The sequence below is a fragment of the Oncorhynchus gorbuscha genome, unplaced genomic scaffold (genome assembly GCF_021184085.1).
Source record: "Oncorhynchus gorbuscha isolate QuinsamMale2020 ecotype Even-year unplaced genomic scaffold, OgorEven_v1.0 Un_scaffold_2719, whole genome shotgun sequence".
NCBI lineage: Eukaryota > Metazoa > Chordata > Actinopteri > Salmoniformes > Salmonidae > Oncorhynchus > Oncorhynchus gorbuscha.
The window spans coordinates 5,001-29,316 of NW_025747154.1; the positions used below are offsets into that span (position 1 = coordinate 5,001).

General features: G+C 49.5%; 1 protein-coding gene across 4 annotated transcripts in view; it reads left to right on the forward strand.

The window, feature by feature from the left end:
- The window catches only part of LOC124026388 (kinesin-like protein KIF13B), a 63,003-nt gene that overhangs the window by 2,774 nt on the left and 35,913 nt on the right, over window positions 1-24,316 (forward strand). For all 4 annotated transcript variants that reach the window (XR_006837284.1, XM_046339410.1, XM_046339411.1 and 1 more), the window contains exons 4-12: window positions 297-383; window positions 522-709; window positions 1,460-1,709; window positions 1,846-2,008; window positions 5,902-6,048; window positions 10,096-10,245; window positions 13,414-13,506; window positions 19,469-19,642; window positions 21,214-21,371. Coding sequence is in view for 3 of the 4 variants with exons in the window: in XM_046339410.1 (XP_046195366.1) it covers window positions 297-383; window positions 522-709; window positions 1,460-1,709; window positions 1,846-2,008; window positions 5,902-6,048; window positions 10,096-10,245; window positions 13,414-13,506; window positions 19,469-19,642; window positions 21,214-21,371 (1,410 nt within the window). In the remaining variant the exon portion in view is untranslated. The remainder of the gene's footprint in view (window positions 1-296; window positions 384-521; window positions 710-1,459; window positions 1,710-1,845; window positions 2,009-5,901; window positions 6,049-10,095; window positions 10,246-13,413; window positions 13,507-19,468; window positions 19,643-21,213; window positions 21,372-24,316) is intronic.

Here is a 24,316-nt window from a genome sequence, read left to right on the forward strand (position 1 = left end):
GTAGGGCTACACACACACACACACCGCACCGCACGGCACGGTAGGGCTACACACACACACACACACACCATACACAAACACACACACACACACACTGTAACGCACGGTAGGGTTACACAAACTGTAACGCACGGTAGGGCTATACACACAAACAAACACACACACCGTAACGCACGTTAGGGCTACACACACTACAATGCACGGTACAAAACTGCTAGAACTACACCAAACTGCTATAGTTAATTTTTGTTATATCTACTGTAAATAGTCATGACTGTCTCTGTCTCCGTCTCCAGTACGTGTGTGAATGGCTCTTCAGTCACCAACCCAGTCCAGCTTCACCATGGAGACCGCATCCTGTGGGGAAACAACCACTTCTTCAGGTCCATGAGTTTACAGAACAGCTGTCTCCCTCTACTTGAGTGGCAGTTGTTATGTTGTATTGAAGCCATTCATGTCTATGCACAAACACTGTTGTTTTGGTTAAAGTCGCTCTCTCTCTCTCGTTCTGTCGCTCTCAGGATCAACCTGCCCAGACACCTGGCCCATGCGGGGGGTGAGGATGAGGAGGGTGGTGTGATGAAGAGTTTCCTCAGTACTGACCAGTTGGAGGTGGACTTTGATACGGCCAGTGACGTCTCCAGCGAGGTCAGCTTCGGATACGATTTCGCCCAGACAGAGGTCATGATGAAAGGCATGGGCAACAACGGTGACAATTTGACATTTTTACATTGTAGTCATTTGGCTCTTATCCAGAGAGACTTAGTAGATACAGACATGTTCAGAATGACAAGATTATATTCAGCTCGGCAGTCTGTTCTCAGATCCATTCGCTTTCCTATGTTTCATCACCCCCCCCCCCCGCTCTCCCCCTCCTCGCTCTCCCCCTCCTCCCCCCCCCCTCTCGCTCCTGCTCTCCCCCGCTCTCCCCCTCCTCCCTCTCCCTCCTGCTCTCCTCCCTCTCCCTCCTGCTCTCCTCCCTCTCCCTCCTGCTCTCCTCCCTCTCCCTCCTGCTCTCCCCCTCCTCCCTCTCCCTCCTGCTCTCCCCCCTCCTCCCTCTCCCTCCTGCTCTCCCCCTCCTCCCTCTCCCTCCTGCTCTCCTCCCTCTCCCTCCTGCTATCCTCCCTCTCCCCCTCCCCCTCCTCTCTCTCTCCCCCTCCTCCAACCCCCTCCTGCTATCCCCCTCCTCCCTCCTCGCTCTCCCTCCCTCCCCTCTCTCCCCCTCCTCCCTCTCCCTCCCGCTCTCCCTCCCGCTCTCCCTCCCGCTCTCCCTCCCGCTCTCCCTCCTGCTCTCCCTCCCGCTCTCCCCCCTCTCCCTCCCGCCTCCCCCCTCTCCCTCCCGCTCTCCCCCTCTCCCTCCTGCTCTACCCCCTCCTCGCTCTCCCCCTCCCACTCCCTCTCCCTCCCACTCTCCCCCTCTCCCTCCTGCTCTCCTCCCGCTCCCCCCCTTCCCTCCCAGACCCCATGCAGTCTGTCCTCCAGACGTTGGAGCGACAGCACGAGGAGGAGAAGAGGACGGCTCTGGAGCGACAGAGACAGATGTACGAGCAGGAGCTGCAGCAGCTGAGGAAGAGGCTCCCTCCTGCAGAGAAACACACCCTGCTGCAGAGCCCTGGGCCTGCAGACCTGGAGCCAGCCGGACCCTCAGCAGCATCGCTCGCATCATCACCCTGCGCCCAGACACGCATGCGCCGCTGGAGCGAGGACAGGTGAGGGGTCAAGGGTTAAACGGCCACGGAAACAAGTTACTTTGACACAACTTCATACATACAAATCTCTGCATGGTGTAGAGAGGCAGTGATGAATAACCGTCCCTAACCCTCTGTCTCTCTCGCCGTGCTGTAGAGAGGCCATGATGACGCGTAGCCTGCGAAGGCTGAGACAACAGATCGTCAGAGCTAACCTGCTGGTGCAGGAGGCTGGCTTCATAGCTGAGGAACTCAACAAGAGGACGGAGTACCTGGTCACACTGCAAATACCTGCTGCTAACCTCAATGCCAACAGAAAGGTAGGGTGTTTTGTGTGTGTGTGTTTGACTGACTGACTGTGCAGTAACTACCATGATAACACTATCAGCTTTACAGTGCACAGTCAGACAAGTACTGACAAAAGTGTGTCTCTGCATTGCTTTCATGTGAGGTGTTGCAGTGGGTTGTGTGTCTCTCTCTCTCTCTCTCTCTCTCTGCCTCCCTCTCAGTCCACTTATATCAATGGTTCATTTTCTTCCCCTCATGCTTTTAAACTGTGGAATACCACAGGGCAGCTGCCTTGGGCCACTTTTTTTACTTATTAACTATTTATATACAAGTTACTTTGACACAACTCCTCATACATACTGAATCAGCATCTGTCTGTCTGTCTGTCTGTCTGTCTGTCTGTCTGTCTGTCTGTCTGTCTGTCTGTCTGTCTGTCTGTCTGTCTGTCTGTCTGTCTGTCTGTCTGTCTGTCTGTCTGTCTGTCTGTCTGTCTGTCTGTCTGTCTGTCTGTCTGTCTGTCTGTCTGTCTGTCTGTCTGTCTGTCTGTCTGTCTGTCTGTCTGTCTGTCTGTCTGTCTGTCTGTCTGTCTGTCTGTCTGTCTGTCTGTCTGTCTGTCTGTCTGTCTGTCTGTCTGTCTGTCTGTCTGTCTGTCTGTCTGTCTGTCTGTCTGTCTGTCTGTCTGTCTGTCTGTCTGTCTGTCTGTCTGTCTGTCTGTCTGTCTGTCTGTCTGTCTGTCTGTCTGTCTGTCTGTCTGTCTGTCTGTCTGTCTGTCTGTCTGTCTGTCTGTCTGTCTGTCTGTCTGTCTGTCTGTCTGTCTGTCTGTCTGTCTGTCTGTCTGTCTGTCTGTCTGTCTGTCTGTCTGTCTGTCTGTCTGTCTGTCTGTCTGTCTGTCTGTCTGTCTGTCTGTCTGTCTGTCTGTCTGTCTGTCTGTCTGTCTGTCTGTCTGTCTGTCTGTCTGTCTGTCTGTCTGTCTGTCTGTCTGTCTGTCTGTCTGTCTGTCTGTCTGTCTGTCTGTCTGTCTGTCTGTCTGTCTGTCTGTCTGTCTGTCTGTCTGTCTGTCTGTCTGTCTGTCTGTCTGTCTGTCTGTCTGTCTGTCTGTCTGTCTGTCTGTCTGTCTACGACCTTCCTTATGCCTTATCTAAAACTCAAGCTGCTATATTTGCAGATATTACAATTTATGCATCAAGACAATCGGTTCAACAGGTACAGTAAGCTCTACAAGTAGACCTGGGAAATATCAGGGATATCAGGGAGTGGGTTTGAACAAACTTGTTTTAAACGCCAAGATTATGTTGGTCTGATCCCCCAGGATCACAATGAAGTACGAATTGAGGAAGTGGCAGAAACCAAACTACTGGGAGTGCAGCAAGACAACGGCTTATCGTGGTCGTCTCAAATAACTTATCTATGTAAATATATATATAAACTGCATGCATGATCAAAAGGATAGCTAAATATTTAGGAGGCTGCAGATTAATTGAGAGGCGGGTGGCCTGGCGGTGAGAGGCGGGTGGCCTGGCGGTGAGAGGCGGGTGGCCTGGCGGTGAGAGGCGGGTGGCCTGGCGGTGAGAGGCGGGTGGCCTGGCGGTGAGAGGCGGGTGGCCTGGCGGTGAGAGGCGGGTGGCCTGGCGGTGAGAGGCGGGTGGCCTGGCGGTGAGAGGCGGGTGGCCTGGCGGTGAGAGGCGGGTGGCCTGGCGGTGAGAGGCGGGTGGCCTGGCGGTGAGAGGCGGGTGGCCTGGCGGTGAGAGGCGGGTGGCCTGGCGGTGAGAGGCGGGTAGCCTGGCGGTGAGAGGCGGGTGGCCTGGCGGTGAGAGGCGGGTGGCCTGGCGGTGAGAGGCGGGTGGCCTGGCGGTGAGAGGCGGGTGGCCTGGCGGTGAGAGGCGGGTGGCCTGGCGGTGAGAGGCGGGTGGCCTGGCGGTGAGAGGCGGGTGGCCTGGCGGTGAGAGGCGGGTGGCCTGGCGGTGAGAGGCGGGTGGCCTGGCGGTGAGAGGCGGGTGGCCTGGCGGTGAGAGGCGGGTGGCCTGGCGGTGAGAGGCGGGTGGCCTGGCGGTGAGAGGCGGGTGGCCTGGCGGTGAGAGGCGGGTGGCCTGGCGGTGAGAGGCGGGTGGCCTAGTAGCCGGAAGGTTACAAGATCGAATCCCCGAGTTGACAAAGTAAAACAAATCTGTCGTTCTGCCCCTGAACAAGGCAGTTAACCCACTGTTCCTAGGCCGTCATTGTAAATAAGAATTAGTTCTTAACTGACTTGTCTAGTAAAATAAAAGGTTTAAATAAATCTATTTAAAAAGAACAAAGCAGCTAGCATTGTTTTAAAGGTGGTCCTTCTGATGTAGTCTGCTCTTGGTTGATCATCAATCAACAAGATCATTGAAAAAAAACAACAAAGCTTATTGTATCTCACCGTTTTGAAAACTGCCAAACTGTATTCAGTTGGTAAGAGACAGACGTTCAGTAAAGAGAGAGTAGGAATAGATTGTCCCCCATCAGTTGGTAAGAGACAGACGTTCAGTAAAGAGAGAGTAGGAATAGATTGTCCCCCATCAGTTGGTAAGAGACAGACGTTCAGTAAAGAGAGAGTAGGAACAGATTGTCCCCATCAGTTGGTAAGAGACAGACGTTCAGTAAAGAGAGAGTAGGAACAGATTGTCCCCATCAGTTGGTAAGAGACAGACGTTCAGTAAAGAGAGAGTAGGAATAGATTGTCCCCATCAGTTGGTAAGAGACAGACGTTCAGTAAAGAGAGAGTAGGAACAGATTGTCCCCCATCAGTTGGTAAGAGACAGACGTTCAGTAAAGAGAGAGTAGGAACAGATTGTCCCCCATCAGTTGGTAAGAGACAGACGTTCAGTAAAGAGAGAGTAGGAATAGATTGTCCCCCATCAGTTGGTAAGAGACAGACGTTCAGTAAAGAGAGAGTAGGAACAGATTGTCCCCCATCAGTTGGTAAGAGACAGACGTTCAGTAAAGAGAGAGTAGGAACAGATTGTCCCCCATCAGTTGGTAAGAGACAGACGTTCAGTAAAGAGAGAGTAGGAATAGATTGTCCCCCATCAGTTGGTAAGAGACAGACGTTCAGTAAAGAGAGAGTAGGAACAGATTGTCCCCCATCAGTTGGTAAGAGACAGACATTCAGTAAAGAGATAGGAATAGATTGTCCCCCATCAGTTGGTAAGAGACAGACGTTCAGTAAAGAGAGAGTAGGAACAGATTGTCCCCCATCAGTTGGTAAGAGACAGACATTCAGTAAAGAGAGAGTAGGAATAGATTGTCCCCCATCAGTTGGTAAGAGACAGACGTTCAGTAAAGAGAGAGTAGGAACAGATTGTCCCCCATCAGTTGGTAAGAGACATTCAGTAAAGAGAGAGTAGGAACAGATTGTCCCCCATCAGTTGGTAAGAGACAGACGTTCAGTAAAGAGAGAGTAGGAACAGATTGTCCCCCATCAGTTGGTAAGAGACATTCAGTAAAGAGTAGGAACAGATTGTCCTCCATCAGTTGGTAACAGACATTCAGTAAAGAGAGAGTAGGAACAGATTGTCCACCATCTGTGTGTTATACAGACAGAAAAGAGAAATATATATATATATATAATTTATATTATTTATAAATATGCATAGTAACATGTCGATTTTAGAGCAGTAAAGAAATGTAATGATATATCTGAGCCAGACACCTTTCAATTAATACTTTTAAAACCATTTTAATATAATACATAGTAACGTTGTGCTGGACTATGGTAGATGAAGGATTCAATCTGTATGTATAGACAGTTAGAGTATTTATCTGGTCACTATGTTAGAGTATTATGTCTGTAACAGTGTGTTATATGTTATCCTATTATACATTTGTATTTTAATGTTTAAGGACTCTTGGAAGATCAGTTGAAATGAGAACTAAAAGAGATCCTAATCAAATCTCTCCCCAGCGTGATGCGGTGCTCGGTGAGCCCGCGGTGCAGGTGAGGCGTCAGGGGAAAGGGAAACAGATCTGGGCTCTGGAGAAGATGGAGAACAGACTGGTGGACATGAGAGAACTGTACCAGGAGTGGAAGGACTATGACGAAGACAACCCTGTGAGTTTTACAACCCGTGTGTGTGTGAAGTTGAAGCTGAGTGATGTGGTTAACTACTTCTAAGACACGAGACTCTAGATTGTCTCAAAGTTTTCCCTCCTGTTCTTCATTGTTCTGATCTAAAATAACTAACCAGAGTTAACATACTGTATACTACATACATAATGAGTGTACAGTCGTGGCCAAAAGAATGACACAAATATTAATTTCCACAAAGTTTGCTGCTTCAGTGTCTTTAGATATTTTTGGCAGATGTTACTATGGAATACTGAAGTATAATTACAAGCATTTCATAAGTGTCAAAGGCTTTTATTGCCAATTACATGGGGTTGATGCAAAGAGTCAATATTTGCAGTGTTGAGCCCTTTAAGACCTCTGCAATCCGCCCTCGCAAGCTGCCAATTAACTTCTGGTCCACATCCTGACTGATGGCAGCCCATTCTTGCATAATCAATGCTTGGAGTTTGTCAGAATTTGTGGGTTTTTGTTTGTCCACCCGCCTCTTGAGGATTGACCACAAGTTCTCAATGGGATTAATGTCTGGGGAGTTTCCTGGCCACGGACTCAAATTATCCATGTTTTGATCCCCGAGCCACTTAGTTATCACTTTTGCCTTATGGCAAGGTGCTACAACAATCGGAAAGGGGATTCATCAGAGAAAATGACTTTACCCCAGTCCTCAGCAGTCCAATCCCTGTACCTTTTGCAGAATATCAGTCTGTCCCTGATGTTTTTCCAGGAGAGAAGTGGCTTCTTTGCTGCCCTTCCTGACACCAGGCCATCCTCCAAAAGTCTTCGCCTCACTGTGCATGCAGATGCACTCACACCTGCCTGCTGCCATTCCTGAGCAAGCTCTGTACTGGTGGTGCCCCGATGCCGCAGCTGAATCAACTTTAGGAGACGGTCCTGGCACAATCTTACTGGCAGCAATATCCTTGCCTGTGAAGCCCTTTTTGTGCAAAGCAATGATGACGGCACGTGTTTCCTTGCAGGTAACCATGGTTGACAGAGGAAGAACAATGATTCCAAGCACCCCCCTCCTTTTGAAGCTTCCAGTCTGTTTTTCGAACTCAATCAGCATGACAGGGTGATCTCCAGCCTTGTCCTCGTCAACTCACACCTGTGTTAACGAGAGAATCACTGACATGTCAGCTGGTCTTTTTGTGGCAGGGCTGAAATGCAGTGGAAATGTTTTGTTGGGGGCGATTCAGTTCATTCACATGGCAAAGAGGGACTTTGCAATTAATTGCAATTCATCTGATCACTCTTCATAGCATTCTGGAGTCCATGCAAATTGCGATCATACAAACTGAGGCAGCAGACTTTGAAACTTAATATTTGTGTCATTCTCAAAACATTTGGCCACGACTGTGTGTGTGTGTACTATTAGTTCATTTTAGCTTACTGTAAACAAACAGTATCCTTTCAGTTAAGTTTACTAGCTCTTTGCCTACCAGAAGTTGACGCTGTTGCTATGCAACCTCTTGCTAGCTAGTTAGCATAACAATTTACTAGTTAGACAATTTACGACTTCTTCGGGTGTGTTCTTAAATTCTGGAGTGCCAGAGTGCTCTCTGAGCTCACACCGGATGCCCGGGCCGAGGAGTCGGGTTGATTTTGGTTCTGACCTTACAACGGCAGTCAAGCACCTAGGCTAACGTTGGCTGGCTTGCTAGCTACTTCCAGACACCAATGAGACGACTCTGCCCATTTTACTCTCCCTAGCAGAGCTGGTTAGGCTGTTTTCATGTTATCTAGAGCGTTGGTGACTGTACCTGTGCTGCTGGCAACTATTTAATTCTGCTTTTTTTCCACCATTTTCTTCACATCTGAAAATATGAAGCCATGCCCATTTCCTGAAGAATTACATTATGGGCCCCAAAGTACGGATATAGTGTTCTCTAAGACTCTACTTTGGCAAATTTAGAATGACATCTGGGAACATTTTGGCATACTAACTATATCCATACTATGACCATTAAGCATACTATATACTCAATTCACATCACAAATAGTATGGTTCGTGTGAGCATTCGAACACAGCTCAGGTGTAAGGCCAACGTAATGATTGTTTTCACTGGTCAAGTCTTTTCCAATTATTTCAGATGAAGGAGAGCGTTTAAAAAAATATAAGAATTAAAGTGGATAGTGCCCTAGTCTACTGCCTTACCCTGTCTCCCTCTCACCCTCCCTCTCCCTTCCTTTCTCCCTCTCCCTTCCTTTCTCCCTCTCCCTTCCTGTCTCCCTCTCACCCTGTCTCCCTCTCACCCTGTCTCCCTCTCACCCTGTCTCCCTCTCACCCTGTCTCCCTCTCACCCTGTCTCCCTCTCACCCTGTCTCCCTCTCACCCTGTCTCCCTCTCACCCTGTCTCCCTCTCACCCTGTCTCCTCTCACCCTGTCTCCCTCTCACCCTGTCTCCCTCTCACCCTGTCTCCCTCTCACCCTGTCTCCCTCTCACCCTGTCTCCCTCTCACCCTGTCTCCCTCTCACCCTGTCTCCCTCTCACCCTGTCTCCCTCTCACCCTGTCTCCCTCTCACCCTGTCTCCCTCTCACCCTGTCTCCCTCTCACCCTGTCTCCCTCTCACCCTGTCTCCCTCTCACCCTGTCTCCTCTCACCCTGTCTCCCTCTCACCCTGTCTCCCTCTCACCCTGTCTCCCTCTCACCCTGTCTCCCTCTCACCCTGTCTCCCTCTCACCCTGTCTCCCTCTCACCCTGTCTCCCTCTCACCCTGTCTCCCTCTCACCCTGTCTCCCTCTCACCCTGTCTCCTCTCACTCTGTCTCCCTCTCACCCTGTCTCCCTCTCACCCTGTCTCCCTCTCACCCTGTCTCCCTCTCACCCTGTCTCCCTCTCACCCTGTCTCCCTCTCACCCTGTCTCCCTCTCACCCTGTCTCCCTCTCACCCTGTCTCCCTCTCACCCTGTCTCCCTCTCACCCTGTCTCCCTCTCCCTTCCTGTCTCCCTCTCCCTTCCTGTCTCTCCTCCTCTCTCCCCCTGTCTCTCTCTCCTCCTCTCTCCCCCTGTCTCTCTCTCCTCTTCTCTCCCCCTGTCTCTCTCTCCTCTTCTCTCCCCGTCTCTCTCTCCTCTTCTCTCCCCGTCTCTCTCTCCTCCTCTCTCCCCGTCTCTCTCTCCTCCTCTCTCTCCTCCTCTCTCTCTCCTCCTCTCTCCCCCTGTCTCCCCCTCTCCTCCTCTCTCCCCCTGTCTCCTCTCTCCCCCTCCTCCTCTCTCCCCCTGTCTCCCCCTCCTCCTGTCTCCTCTCTCCTCCTGTCTCCCCCTGTCTCCCTCTCTCCCTCTCTCCTCCTCTCTCCCTCTCTCCTCCTGTCTCCCCCTCCTCCTCTCTCCCCCTCTCTCCTCTCTCCTCCTGTCTCCCCCCTCCTCTCTCTCCCCTGTCTCCCCCTCCTCTCTCCCCCTGTCTCCCCTCTCCTCCTCTCTCCCCCTGTCTCCCTCTCTCCTCCTCTCTCCCCCTGTCTCCCTCTCTCCCCCTGTCTCCCCTCTCTCCTCCTCTCTCCCTCTCTCCTCCTCTCTCCCTCTCTCCTCCTCTCTCCCCCTGTCTCTCTCTCCTCCTCTCTCTCTCCTCTCTCCTCCTCTCTCCCCCTGTCTCTCTCTCCTCCTCTCTCTCCCTCTCTCCTCCTCTCCCCCTGTCTCTCTCTCCTCCTCTCTCTCCCTCTCTCCTCCTCTCTCTCCCTCTCTCCTCCTCTCTCCCCCTGTCTCTCTCTCTCCTCCTCTCTCCCCCTGTCTCTCTCTCCTCCTCTCTCCCCCTGTCTCTCTCTCCCCCTCTCTCCCCCTGTCTCTCTCTCCTCCTCTCTCCCCCTGTCTCTCTCTCCCCCTGTCTCTCTCTCTCCCCCTGTCTCTCTCTCCTCCTCTCTCCCCTGTCTCTCTCTCCTCCTCTCTCCCCCTGTCTCTCTCTCCCCCTGTCTCTCTCTCCCCCTGTCTCTCTCTCTCCTCCTCTCTCTCTCCTCTCTCTCCCCTGTCTCCCTCTCTCCCTGTCTCCCCTCTCCTCCTCTCTCCCCCTGTCTCCCCTCTCCTCCTCTCTCCCCCTGTCTAGGTAATGCGTTCCTACTTCAAGCGTGCCGACCCGTTCTTCGACGAGCAGGAGAACCACAGTCTGATTGGAGTGGCCAACGTGTTTCTGGCCTGTCTCTTCTACGACGTCAAGCTGCAGTACGCTGTACCCATCATCAACCAGAAGGGAGAGGTGTGTGTGTGTGGGTGTTCATCTCATTAAGATGCAGTACGCTGTACCTATCATCAACCAGAAGGGAGAGGTGTGTGTGTGTGTGTGTGTGTGTGTGTGTGTGTGTGTGTGCGTTCTTTAAGCTGCAGTGCCCGTCATCAATCAGATTACGTGGGTGACATGTCAGACAAATTATACTCCATGTTCAGTCATTAGTTAACCTTATACACTCGTACCCGTATACAGGTTGAACATGGCAGAATTGGACAAAAATGCCTACATTTGGAGCTCAGTGGCTGTTCAGTAACATGCTATAGATGAGGTCAGAGCTCAGTGGCTGTTCAGTAACATGCTATAGATGAGGTCAGAGCTCAGTGGCTGTACAGTAACATGCTATAGATGAGGTCAGAGCTCAGTGTCTGTACAGTAACATGCTATAGATGAGGTCAGAGCTCAGTGGCTGTACAGTAACATGCTATAGATGAGGTCAGAGCTCAGTGTCTGTACAGTAACATGCTATAGATGAGGTCAGAGCTCCGCCTCTGCTCTTCTGTCTGGGTTTTGATTGACAGTCATTCTGATCTTCTGCATCTCGCTCGACATAAAGTTGCCCCGATCCCTCCCACTGATTGGCCAACTTTAGAAATGTTGTCTGAGTGAGGGAAATGTTTTGTTGTGTGAGTGAGGGAAATGTTTTGTTGTGTGAGTGAGGGAAAATGTTTTGTTGTGTGAGGGAAAATGTTGTAAATTTAAGGGGAGTCTATTTAAATATATATATATATAATCCTGTTGAGGATTATAATAAATACAGCTCTGATGTCATACAAACCAATCACCTGTGAGTCCAGATGTGCATTTTACATGTCCTGCTCTAGATCATTTCCCAATCCACTGGTTTCTTGCTCTAGATCATTTCCCAATCCACTGGTTTCTTGCTCTAGATCATTTCCCAATCCACTGGTTTCTTGCTCTAGATCATTTCCCAATCCACTGGTTTCTTGCTCGTCATATTTCCAAATAATGAATCTCATGTCATATACAGTGTCAACGTTTATAATCAGTCTGTTAGCTGTGCGTGGTGACACGGCGTCGTACTCTGGGTTGTTCTGAACACAATGAGCCCGTTTTGTCGTGTCACACACACCTGAATCCTCTCAGGGACTCCTTTCTATGGGCACCAATGGGATGATCTGTTTCCCTGAATTACACGTGAAAGAGCCCAACACTGTAATATGTTTTATAACTGAGCTAGTCATGTTGGCCATAGAAGAAGCTTTCAAATGATGCCCACCTGACCCTGATTGGTGATTTATAAATGGTCTGTTTTAGGGTTGCCTAAAGGAGTTTATAAATGGTCTGTTTTAGGGTTGCCTAAAGGAGTTTATAAATGGTCTGTTTTAGGGTTGCCTAAAGGAGTTTATAAATGGTCTGTTTTAGGGTTGCCTAAAGGAGTTTATAAATGGTCTGTTTTAGGGTTGCCTAAAGGAGTTTATAAATGGTCTGTTTTAGGGTTGCCTAAAGGAGTTTATAAATGGTCTGTTTTAGGGTTGCCTAAAGGAGTTTATAAATGGTCTGTTTTAGGGTTGCCTAAAGGAGTTTATAAATGGTCTGTTTTAGGGTTGCCTAAAGGAGTTTATAAATGGTCTGTTTTAGGGTTGCCTAAAGGAGTTTATAAATGGTCTGTTTTAGGGTTGCCTAAAGGAGTTTATAAATGGTCTGTTTTAGGGTTGCCTAAAGGAGTTTATAAATGGTCTGTTAGGGTTGCCTAAAGGAGTTTATAAATGGTCTGTTTTAGGGTTGCCTAAAGGAGTTTATAAATGGTCTGTTTTAGGGTTGCCTAAAGGAGTTTATAAATGGTCTGTTTTAGGGTTGCCTAAAGGAGTTTATAAATGGTCTGTTTTAGGGTTGCGTCCCAAACAAAACAACTACAAGTGTCCTTGCTCTAGTTCCTCGACGACTCAGCGAGGAGAGCACAAACAAAACAACTACAAGTGTCCTTGCTCTAGTTCCTCGACGACTCAGCGAGGAGAGGCTCAAAAAAAGCTAACGTATAGTTGAAGACTCTTCTTTGAGTCATAAAAGTGCATTGAAATGATTTAGGAACTGTGTACACTGGAGAGATGTGTGGGGCCACTTGGAGACACCAGTTTGTCCTCTCACTGGAGGGGTGTGGGGCTACTTGGAGACACCAGTTTGTCCTCTCACTGGAGAGATGTGTGGGGCCACTTGGAGACACCAGTTAGTCCTTTCACTGGAGAGAGGTGTGGGGCCACTTGGAGACACCAGTTAGTCCTCTCACTGGAGAGATGTGTGGGGCCACTTGGAGACACCAGTTAGTCCTCTCACTGGAGAGATGTGTGGGGCCACTTGGAGACACCAGTTAGTCCTCTCACTGGAGAGATGTGTGGGGCCACTTGGAGACACCAGTTAGTCCTCTCACTGGAGAGAGGTGTGGGGCCACTTGGAGACACCAGTTTGTCCTCTCACTGAAACCCTTGTTGTTTCTTTGTCGTACGGTGCACCTACTCCACATTATCCCAGGAATATTCTCGTCATGTTACTGAATGTACCCAGAGTGTTTTCAGATTTCATTAACAACTGTGGTGAAACGTACAATCAACGGTGTAAAATTTGGATTCAGTCTTGTCAGGTGAACTGTTGTCAGGTGAACTGTTGTCAGGTGAACTGTTGTCAGGTGAACTGTTGTCAGGTGAACTGTTGTCAGGTGAACTGTTGTCAGGTGAACTGTTGTCAGGTGAACTGTTGTCAGGTGAACTGTTGTCAGGTGAACTGTTGTCAGGTGAACTGTTGTCAGGTGTGAACTGTTGTCAGGTGAACTGTTGTCAGGTGAACTGTTGTCAGGTGAACTGTTGTCAGGTGAACTGTTGTCAGGTGAACTGTTGTCAGGTGAACTGTTGTCAGGTGAACTGTTGTCAGGTGAACTGTTGTCAGGTGAACTGTTGTCAGGTGAACTGTTGTCAGGTGAACTGTTGTCAGGTGAACTGTTGCGTCCTCACCTTTTTTTAGTCTAATATTTTCCCTGTGATCTCCAAAATGTTTCCCTTTTCAATTGCTACCATGGTTTATGTATTTTCAGATGTTTTTCTTTTAAGAAACATTTTCAATATATAGGCCAGTATCCCAGCAGTGTAAAACGTTAATGAGATTGTGTGTCTTTCTCTCTGTTAGGTGGCAGGGCGTCTCCATGTAGAGGTGTGGCGGGGAAGCGAGGGGCTGGAGGAGACCACTGCAGATGGAGAGACTCGCAAAATGGAGTGTGTGGTAAGAGATTTTCAACAGGGACACTGAAACCTCCGGTCCTGGAGCACGTTCTGAGAAAAACAAAAATCAAATCCAATTTGTCACATGCGGCCGAAATAATACAGGTGTAGGTAGACCTTACAGTGAAATGTTTCACTGACAAGCCCTGAAACCAACAATGCAGTTTTTAGAAAAAACATTAAAAAATACATGTAAATGTAAGAGATAAGAATAACAAATCATTAAAGAGCAGCAGTAAATAACAATAACAATCTTGGCTATATACAGGGTATTACGGTACAGAGTCAATGTGGAGACTATATACAGAGTCAATGTGGAGACTATATACAGAGTCAATGTGGAGACTATATACAGAGTCAATGTGGAGACTATATACAGAGTCAATGTGGAGACTATATACAGAGTCAATGTGGAGACTATATACAGAGTCAATGTGGAGACTATATACAGAGTCAATGTGGAGACTATATACAGAGTCAATGTGGAGACTATATACAGAGTCAATGTGGAGACTATATACAGAGTCAATGTGGAGACTATATACAGAGTCAATGTGGAGACTATATACAGGGTATTACGGTACAGAGTCAATGTGGAGGCTATATACAGGGTATTACGGTACAGAGTCAATGTGGAGGCTATATACAGAGTCAATGTGGAGACTATATACAGAGTCAATGTGGAGACTATATACAGGGTATTACGGTACAGAGTCAATGTGGAGGCTATATACAGGGTATTACGGTACAGAGTCAATGTGGAGGCTATATACAGAGTCAATGTGGAGGCTATATACAGAGTCAATGTGGAGACTATATACAGAGTCAATGTGGAGACTATATACAGAGTCAATGTGGAGACTATATACAGAGTCAATGTGGAGGCTATATACAGAGTCAATGTGGAGGCTATATACAGGGTATTACGGTACAGAGTCAATGTGGAGGCTATATACAGAGTCAATGTGGAGACTATATACAGGGTATTACGGTACAGAGTCAATGTGGAGGCTATATACAGAGTCAATGTGGAGGCTATATACAGGGTATTACGGTACAGAGTCAATGTGGAGGCTATATACAGGGTATTACGGTACAGAGTCAATGTGGAGGCTATATACAGAGTCAATGTGGAGACTATATACAGAGTCAATGTGGAGACTATATACAGAGTCAATGTGGAGGCTATATACAGGGTATTACGGTACAGAGTCAATGTGGAGACTATATACAGAGTCAATGTGGAGACTATATACAGAGTCAATGTGGAGACTATATACAGAGTCAATGTGGAGACTATATACAGAGTCAATGTGGAGGCTACATACAGAGTCAATGTGGAGACTATATACAGAGTCAATGTGGAGGCTATATACAGGGTATTACGGTACAGAGTCAATGTGGAGGCTATATACAGAGTCAATGTGGAGACTATATACAGGGTATTACGGTACAGAGTCAATGTGGAGGCTATATACAGAGTCAATGTGGAGGCTATATACAGGGTATTACGGTACAGAGTCAATGTGGAGGCTATATACAGAGTCAATGTGGAGGCTATATACAGAGTCAATGTGGAGGCTATATACAGGGTATTACGGTACAGAGTCAATGTGGAGGCTATATACAGGGTATTACGGTACAGAGTCAATGTGGAGGCTATATACAGAGTCAATGTGGAGACTATATACATGGTATTACGGTACAGAGTCAATGTGGAGGCTATATACAGGGGGTACCGGTACAGAGTCAATGTGGAGACTATATACAGGGTATTACGGTACAGAGTCAATGTGGAGACTATATACAGGGTATTACGGTACAGAGTCAATGTGGAGGCTATATACAGGGGGTACCGGTACAGAGTCAATGTGGAGACTATATACAGGGTGTTACAGTACAGGGTCAATGTGGAGACTATATACAGGGTCAATGTGGAGACTATATACAGAATCAATGTGGAGACTATATACAGAGTCAATGTGGAGACTATATACAGGGTATTACAGTACAGGGTCAATGTGGAGACTATATACAGGGTCAATGTGGAGACTATATACAGGGTCAATGTGGAGACTATATACAGGGTCAATGTGGAGACTATATACAGGGTCAATGTGGAGACTATATACAGGGTCAATGTGGAGACTATATACAGGGTCAATGTGGAGACTATATACAGGGTCAATGTGGAGACTATATACAGGGTCAATGTGGAGACTATATACAGGGTCAATGTGGAGACTATATACAGGGTCAATGTGGAGACTATATACAGGGTCAATGTGGAGACTATATACAGAGTCAATGTGGAGACTATATACAGAGTCAATGTGGAGACTATATACAGAGTCAATGTGGAGACTATATACAGAGTCAATGTGGAGGCTATATACAGAATCAATGTGGAGACTATATACAGAGTCAATGTGGAGACTATATACAGGGTATTACAGTACAGAGTCAATGTGGAGGCTATATACAGAATCAATGTGGAGGCTATATACAGAGTCAATGTGGAGGCTATATACAGAGTCAATGTGGAGGCTATATACAGAGTCAATGTGGAGACTATATACAGAGTCAATGTGGAGACTATATACAGGGTATTACGGTACAGAGTCAATGTGGAGGCTATATACAGGGTATTACGGTACAGAGTCAATGTGGAGGCTATATACAGAGTCAATGTGGAGGCTATATACAGAGTCAATGTGGAGGCTATATACAGAGTCAATGTGGAGACTATATACAGAGTCAATGTGGAGACTATATACAGGGTATTACGGTACAGAGTCAATGTGGAGGCTATATACAGGGTATTACGGTACAGAGTCAATGTGGAGGCTATATACAGAGTCAATGTGGAGGCTATATACAGAGTCAATGTGGAGGCTATATACAGAGTCAATGTGGAGACTATATACAGAGTCAATGTGGAGACTATATACAGAGTCAATGTGGAGACTATATACAGAGTCAATGTGGAGACTATATACAGAGTCAATGTGGAGACTATATACAGAGTCAATGTGGAGGCTATATACAGAGTCAATGTGGAGACTATATACAGAGTCAATGTGGAGACTATATACAGGGTATTACGGTACAGAGTCAATGTGGAGGCTATATACAGGGTATTACGGTACAGAGTCAATGTGGAGGCTATATACAGAGTCAATGTGGAGGCTATATACAGGGTATTACGGTACAGAGTCAATGTGGAGACTATATACAGGGGGTACCGGTACAGAGTCAATGTGGAGGCTATATACAGGGTATTACGGTACAGAGTCAATGTGGAGACTATATACAGGGGGTACCGGTACAGAGTCAATGTGGAGGCTATATACAGGGGGTACCGGTACAGAGTCATTGTGGAGGCTATATACAGGGGGTACCGGTACAGAGTCAATGTGGAGGCTATATACAGGGGGTACCGGTACAGAGTCATTGTGGAGGCTATATACAGGGGGTACCAGTACAGAGTCATTGTGGAGGCTATATACAGGGGGTACGGTACAGAGTCAATGTGGAGGCTATATACAGGGGGTACCGGTACAGAGTCAATGTGGAGGCTATATACAGGGGGTACCGGTACAGAGTCAATGTGGAGGCTATATACAGGGTATTACGGTACAGAGTCAATGTGGAGGCTATATACAGGGTATTAAGGTACAGAGTCAATGTGGAGGCTATATACAGGGTATTACGGTACAGAGTCAATATGGAGGCTATATACAGGGGGTACCGGTACAGAGTCAATGTGGAGGCTATATACAGGGTATTACGGTACAGAGTCAATGTGGAGGCTATATACAGGGGGTACCGGTACAGAGTCAATGTGGAGGCTATATACAGGGTATTACGGTACAGAGTCAATGTGGAGGCTATATACAGAGTCAATGTGGAGGCTATATACAGAGTCAATGTGGAGACTATATACAGAGTCAATGTGGAGACTATATACAGAGTCAATGTGGAGACTATATACAGAGTCAATGTGGAGACTATATACAGGGTATTACGGTACAGAGTCAATGTGGAGGCTATATACAGGGTATTACGGTACAGAGTCAATGTGGAGGCTATATACAGAGTCAATGTGGAGGCTATATACAGAGTCAATGTGGAGGCTATATACAGAGTCAATGTGGAGGCTATATACAGAGTCAATGTGGAGACTATATACAGAGTCAATGTGGAGACTATATACAGAGTCAATGTGGAGACTATATACAGAGTCAATGTGGAGACTATATACAGAGTCAATGTGGAGACTATATACAGAGTCAATGTGGAGACTATATACAGAGTCAATGTGGAGGCTATATACAGAGTCAATGTGGAGACTATATACAGAGTCAATGTGGAGACTATATACAGGGTATTACGGTACAGAGTCAATGTGGAGGCTATATACAGGGTATTACGGTACAGAGTCAATGTGGAGGCTATATACAGAGTCAATGTGGAGGCTATATACAGGGTATTACGGTACAGAGTCAATGTGGAGACTATATACAGGGGGTACCGGTACAGAGTCAATGTGGAGGCTATATACAGGGTATTACGGTACAGAGTCAATGTGGAGACTATATACAGGGGGTACCGGTACAGAGTCAATGTGGAGGCTATATACAGGGGGTACCGGTATAGAGTCAATGTGGAGGCTATATACAGGGGGTACCGGTACAGAGTCATTGTGGAGGCTATATACAGGGGGTACCGGTACAGAGTCAATGTGGAGGCTATATACAGGGGGTACCGGTACAGAGTCATTGTGGAGGCTATATACAGGGGTACCAGTACAGAGTCATTGTGGAGGCTATATACAGGGGTACGGTACAGAGTCAATGTGGAGGCTATATACAGGGGGTACCGGTACAGAGTCAATGTGGAGGCTATATACAGGGTATTACGGTACAGAGTCAATGTGGAGGCTATATACAGGGTATTACGGTACAGAGTCAATGTGGAGGCTATATACAGGGTATTAAGGTACAGAGTCAATGTGGAGGCTATATACAGGGTATTACGGTACAGAGTCAATATGGAGGCTATATACAGGGGGTACCGGTACAGAGTCAATGTGGAGGCTATATACAGGGTATTACGGTACAGAGTCAATGTGGAGGCTATATACAGGGGGTACCGGTACAGAGTCAATGTGGAGGCTATATACAGGGTATTACGGTACAGAGTCAATGTGGAGGCTATATACAGGGTATTACGGTACAGAGTCAATGTGGAGGCTATATACAGGGTGTTACGGTACAGAGTCAATGTGGAGGCTATATACAGGGTGTTACGGTACAGAGTCAATGTGGAGGCTATATACAGGGGGTACCGGTACAGAGTCAATGTGGAGGCTATATACAGGGGATACCGGTACAGAGTCAATGTGGAGGCTATATACAGGGGGTACCGGTACAGAGTCAATATGCGGGGGCACGGTGTCGAGGTCATTGAGGTAATATGTACATGTGGGTAGAGTTATTAAAGTGACTATGCATAGATGATAACAGAGAGTAGCAGCAGTGTAGAAGGGGAGGGGTCTGGGTGGCCATTTCATTATATGTTCAGGAGTCTAATGGCTAGAAGCTGTTTAGAAGCCTCTTGGACCTAGACTTGGTGCTCCGGTACTGCTTGCCGTGCGGTAGCAGAGAGAACAGTCTATGACTAGACTGACTACTGTTTGACCTCATTTAGCCATCGCTGCTCTGTCCTCTGCAAACAGTCCAAAATCAATACCTAGCCACGTTTTTACACCCAATGAATCGTTGGGATGCTAATGGTTCAATTTAAAATAGACAGTAATATGTTAGTGTTTTCAAATGTTTGTCTTGTCCTTTTTAAGTGGTGTTTGTTGAAATGATCATTCAGAATCTATAGCCACTTGACTGTATTATGGAATGTGTTCATATATTCTCTGAGTGTCTCCTCCTCTCCTCTCTGTCCAGGTGAGGATCCTACAGGCTACAGGTCTTCCCCGTCACCTGGGTAACTTTGTGTTCTGCCAGTACCACTTCTGGGGGCAGGACGAGCCTGAGTTCATCGCCCCGGAGATGGAGCCCTCACCTCCGTCAGCCATCAGCAAAGAGCCCCTCTGCACCGTGCTGTTTGACAGTAGCAAGGTGGGACTGTGGCTCGGTCACATAGAGACGGGCATAGAAACCTTTAATAGCCGTAGAGGACAGCAGAGGAGTCTCTCTCTACATATTTTATAGAAAAGCCTAAACTTCTGCATGTGTCCTGTGCTATAATGTGTTGGTCGTATTAGATTTAATTAAACAGACTCGTTCTAACTGAAAGCTGGGTATACAGCTGACAGGAGCAACGTGGGACAATGGGCTAGGCCTGTCACCACAAACACTGAGGCCGTGGCTCGTCTCCTGGGAACGCCGAGGCCGTGGCTCGTCTCCTGGGAACGCCGAGGCCGTGGCTCGTCTCCTGGGAACGCCGAGGCCGTGGCTCGTCTCCTGGGAACGCCGAGGCCGTGGCTCGTCTCCTGGGAACGCCGAGGCCGTGGCTCGTCTCCTGGGAACGCCGAGGCCGTGGCTCGTCTCCTGGGAACGCCGAGGCCGTGGCTCGTCTCCTGGGAACGCCGAGGCCGTGGCTCGTCTCCTGGGAACGCCGAGTCCGTGGCTCGTCTCCTGGGAACGCCGAGGCCGTGGCTCGTCTCCTGGGAACGCCGTGGCTCGTCTCCTGGGAACGCCGTGGCTCGTCTCCTGGGAACGCCGTGGCTCGTCTCCTGGGAACGCCGTGGCTCGTCTCCTGGGAACGCCGTGGCTCGTCTCCTGGGAACGCCGTGGCTCGTCTCCTGGGAACGCCGTGGCTCGTCTCCTGGGAACGCCGTGGCTCGTCTCCTGGGAACGCCGTGGCTCGTCTCCTGGGAACGCCGTGGCTCGTCTCCTGGGAACGCCGTGGCTCGTCTCCTGGGAACGCCGTGGCTCGTCTCCTGGGAACGCCGTGGCTCGTCTCCTGGGAACGCCGTGGCTCGTCTCCTGGGAACGCCGTGGCTCGTCTCCTGGGAACGCCGTGGCTCGTCTCCTGGGAACGCCGTGGCTCGTCTCCTGGGAACGCCGTGGCTGGTCTCCTGGGAACGCCGTGGCTGGTCTCCTGGGAACGCCGTGGCTGGTCTCCTGGGAACGCCGTGGCTGGTCTCCTGGGAACGCCGTGGCTGGTCTCCTGGGAACGCCGTGGCTGGTCTCCTGGGAACGCCGTGGCTGGTCTCCTGGGAACGCCGTGGCTCGCCTCCTGGGAACGCCGTGGCTCGCCTCCTGGGAACGCCGTGGCTCGCCTCCTGGGAACAGAATTAGTAAACATGAAGTAAAGTAGGGCAGAGGAGAAGTCTATCCACATACAGATATGAATCCCTCCAGACATTTTGTATGACTCTTGTCCTGTGTACAACCAGACATTTTGTATGGCTCTTGTCCTGTGTACAACCAGACATGCGAGGACAGACACACCAACTCAAAACCTGGAAACTTGCTGCTTGTTCTTTATTCTCCCTGATTCTGGGAATCCTTCAACCATGATTTTTTGGAAAAGCCAAAACATTTTGGGAGTGTTACCAGAGCAAAGCGACATACGTGGCTCAGGAGCTGTGTTGGATCTCATAATCTGACAGAATTGGAATGATTGTGTGTCCAGTGTTTGTCTCATGTGCCTTTTTGTGTGCTCTGTGTTTGTTTGTTCCCAGGAGATGGAGGTGTGTGTGTCCGAGGAGTTTGTGGAGTTTGTGGCGGAGGGGGCAGTGGCCATCGAGGTATTCGGACATAAGCAAGTCAACCACCGCAGGAACCTGGCTCTCTGGGATCTGGGAGTCATTCAGGCCAAGACACGAACCCTCAGAGAGAGGTAGGTTGGCTGGCTGGCTGGGGGAAGAGAGGGTATGTTGTCTGGCTGGCTGGGGGAAGAGGGGTAGGCTGGCTGGCTGGGGGAAGAGGGGTAGGCTGGCTGGCTGGGGGAAGAGGGGTATGCTGATAGGGGTAAACTGGTAGGGGTAGCGGGGTCAGCTGTTGGGGATAGAGGGGTCGGCTGGTAGAGGAGTTGGGGGGTAGGGGTGGAGGGTTTAGGTAGAGGGGTATGCTGATAGGGGTAAACTGGTAGGGGCAGCGGGGTCGGCGATAGAGGGGTCGGTTGTTGGGGATAGAGGGGTCGGCTGGTAGAGGGGTCGGCTGTTGGGGATAGAGGGGTCGGTTGTTGGGGATAGAGGGGTCGGCTGGTAGAGGGGTCGGTTGTTGGGGATAGAGGGGTCGGCTGGTAGAGGGGTCGGCTGTTGGGGATAAAGGGGTCGGCTGGTAGAGGGTTCTGCTGTTGTGGATAGAGGGGTCGGCTCGTAGGGGTGGAGGGTTTAGGTAGAGGGGTATGCTGGTAGGGGTGGCAGGGTATGCTGGTAGGGATAGAGGGGTGGGGCTAGAAGGGTAGAGGGGTGGGGCTAGAAGGGTAGAGGGGTGGGGCTAGAAGGGTAGAGGGGTGGGGCTAGAAGGGTAGAGGGGTGGGGCTAGAAGGGTAGAGGGGTGGGGCTAGAAGGGTAGAGGGTGGGGCTAGGAGGGTAGAGGGGTGGGGCTAGGAGGGTAGAGGGGTGGGGCTAGAAGGGTAGAGGGTGGGGCTAGAAGGGTAGAGGGGTGGGGCTAGAAGGGTAGAGGGGTGGGGCTAGAAGGGTAGAGGGGTGGGGCTAGAAGGGTAGAGGGGTGGGGCTAGGAGGGTAGAGGGTGGGGCTAGGAGGGTAGAGGGGTGGGGCTAGAAGGGTAGAGGGGTGGGGCTAGAAGGGTAGAGGGGTGGGGCTAGAAGGGTAGAGGGGTGGGGGAGGAGGTGGACGCTCAGAGAGAGGTACAGTATTCTGCCTTGGGGGAGAGGGAAGGATGGGTATCCAAAAAGGACATGTGGTTTGCAACCAGGATCACACAGTAAAACAATACATGAAGATGGAGCTGAGGGTTGGTATATAACCAGGTGGGGCTGAGGGTTGGTATATAACCAGGTGGGGCTGAGGGTTGGTATATAACCAGGTGGGGCTGAGGGTTGGTATATAACCAGGTGGGGCTGAGGGTTGGTATATAACCAGGTGGGGCTGAGGGTTGGTATATAACCAGGTGGGGCTGAGGGTTGGTATATAACCAGGTGGGGCTGAGGGTTGGTATATAACCAGGTGGGGCTGAGGGTTGGTATATAACCAGGTGGGGCTGAGGGTTGGTATATAACCAGGTGGGGCTGAGGGTTGGTATATAACCAGGTGGGGCTGAGGGTTGGTATATAACCAGGTGGGGCTGAGGGTTGGTATATAACCAGGTGGGGCTGAGGGTTGGTATATAACCAGGTGGGGCTGAGGGTTGGTATATAACCAGGTGGGGCTGAGGGTTGGTATATAACCAGGTGGGGCTGAGGGTTGGTATATAACCAGGTGGGGCTGAGGGTTGGTATATAACCAGGTGGGGCTGAGGGTTGGTATATAACCAGGTGGGGCTGAGGGTTGGTATATAACCAGGTGGGGCTGAGGGTTGGTATATAACCAGGTGGGGCTGAGGGTTGGTATATAACCAGGTGGGGCTGAGGGATGGTATATAACCAGGTGGGGCTGAGGGTTGGTATATAACCAGGTGGGGCTGAGGGTTGGTATATAACCAGGTGGGGCTGAGGGATGGTATATAACCAGGTGGGGCTGAGGGTTGGTATATAACCAGGTGGGGCTGAGGGTTGGTATATAACCAGGTGGGGCTGAGGGTTGGTATATAACCAGGTGGGGCTGAGGGTTGGTATATAACCAGGTGGGGCTGAGGGTTGGTATATAACCAGGTGGGGCTGAGGGTTGGTATATAACCAGGTGGGGTCAGGTGACTGGAGCTGTGGGTTGGTATATAACCAGGTGGGGTCAGGTGACTGGAGCTGTGGGTTGGTATATAACCAGGTGGGGTCAGGTGACTGGAGCTGTGGGTTGGTATATAACCAGGTGGGGCTGAGGGTTGGTATATAACCAGGTGGGGTCAGGTGACTGGAGCTGTGGGTTGGTATATAACCAGGTGGGGTCAGGTGACTGGAGCTGTGGGTTGGTATATAACCAGGTGGGGTCAGGTGACTGGAGCTGTGGGTTGGTATATAACCAGGTGGGGCTGAGAGTTGGTATATAACCAGGTGGGGCTGAGGGTTGGTATATAACCAGGTGGGGCTGAGGGTTGGTATATAACCAGGTGGGGCTGAGGGTTGGTATATAACCAGGTGGGGCTGAGGGTTGGTATATAACCAGGTGGGGCTGAGGGTTGGTATATAACCAGGTGGGGCTGAGGGTTGGTATATAACCAGGTGAGGTCAGGTGACTGGAGCTGTGGGTTGTTATATAACCAGGTGGGGTCAGGTGACTGGAGCTGTGGGTTGTTATATAACCAGGTGGGGTCAGGTGACTGGAGCTGTGGGTTGTTATATAACCAGGTGGGGTCAGGTGACTGGAGCTGTGGGTTGGTATATAACCAGGTGGGGTCAGGTGACTGGAGCTGTGGGTTGGTATATAACCAGGTGGGGTCAAGTGACTGGAGCTGTGGGTTGGTATATAACCAGGTGGGGTCAGGTGACTGGAGCTGTGGGTTGTTATATAACCAGGTGGGGTCAGGTGACTGGAGCTGTGGGTTGTTATATAACCAGGTGGGGTCAGGTGACTGGAGCTGTGGGTTGGTATATAACCAGGTGGGGTCAGGTGACTGGAGCTGTGGGTTGGTATATAACCAGGTGGGGTCAGGTGACTGGAGCTGTGGGTTGGTATATAACCAGGTGGGGTCAGGTGACTGGAGCTGAGGGTTGGTATATAACCA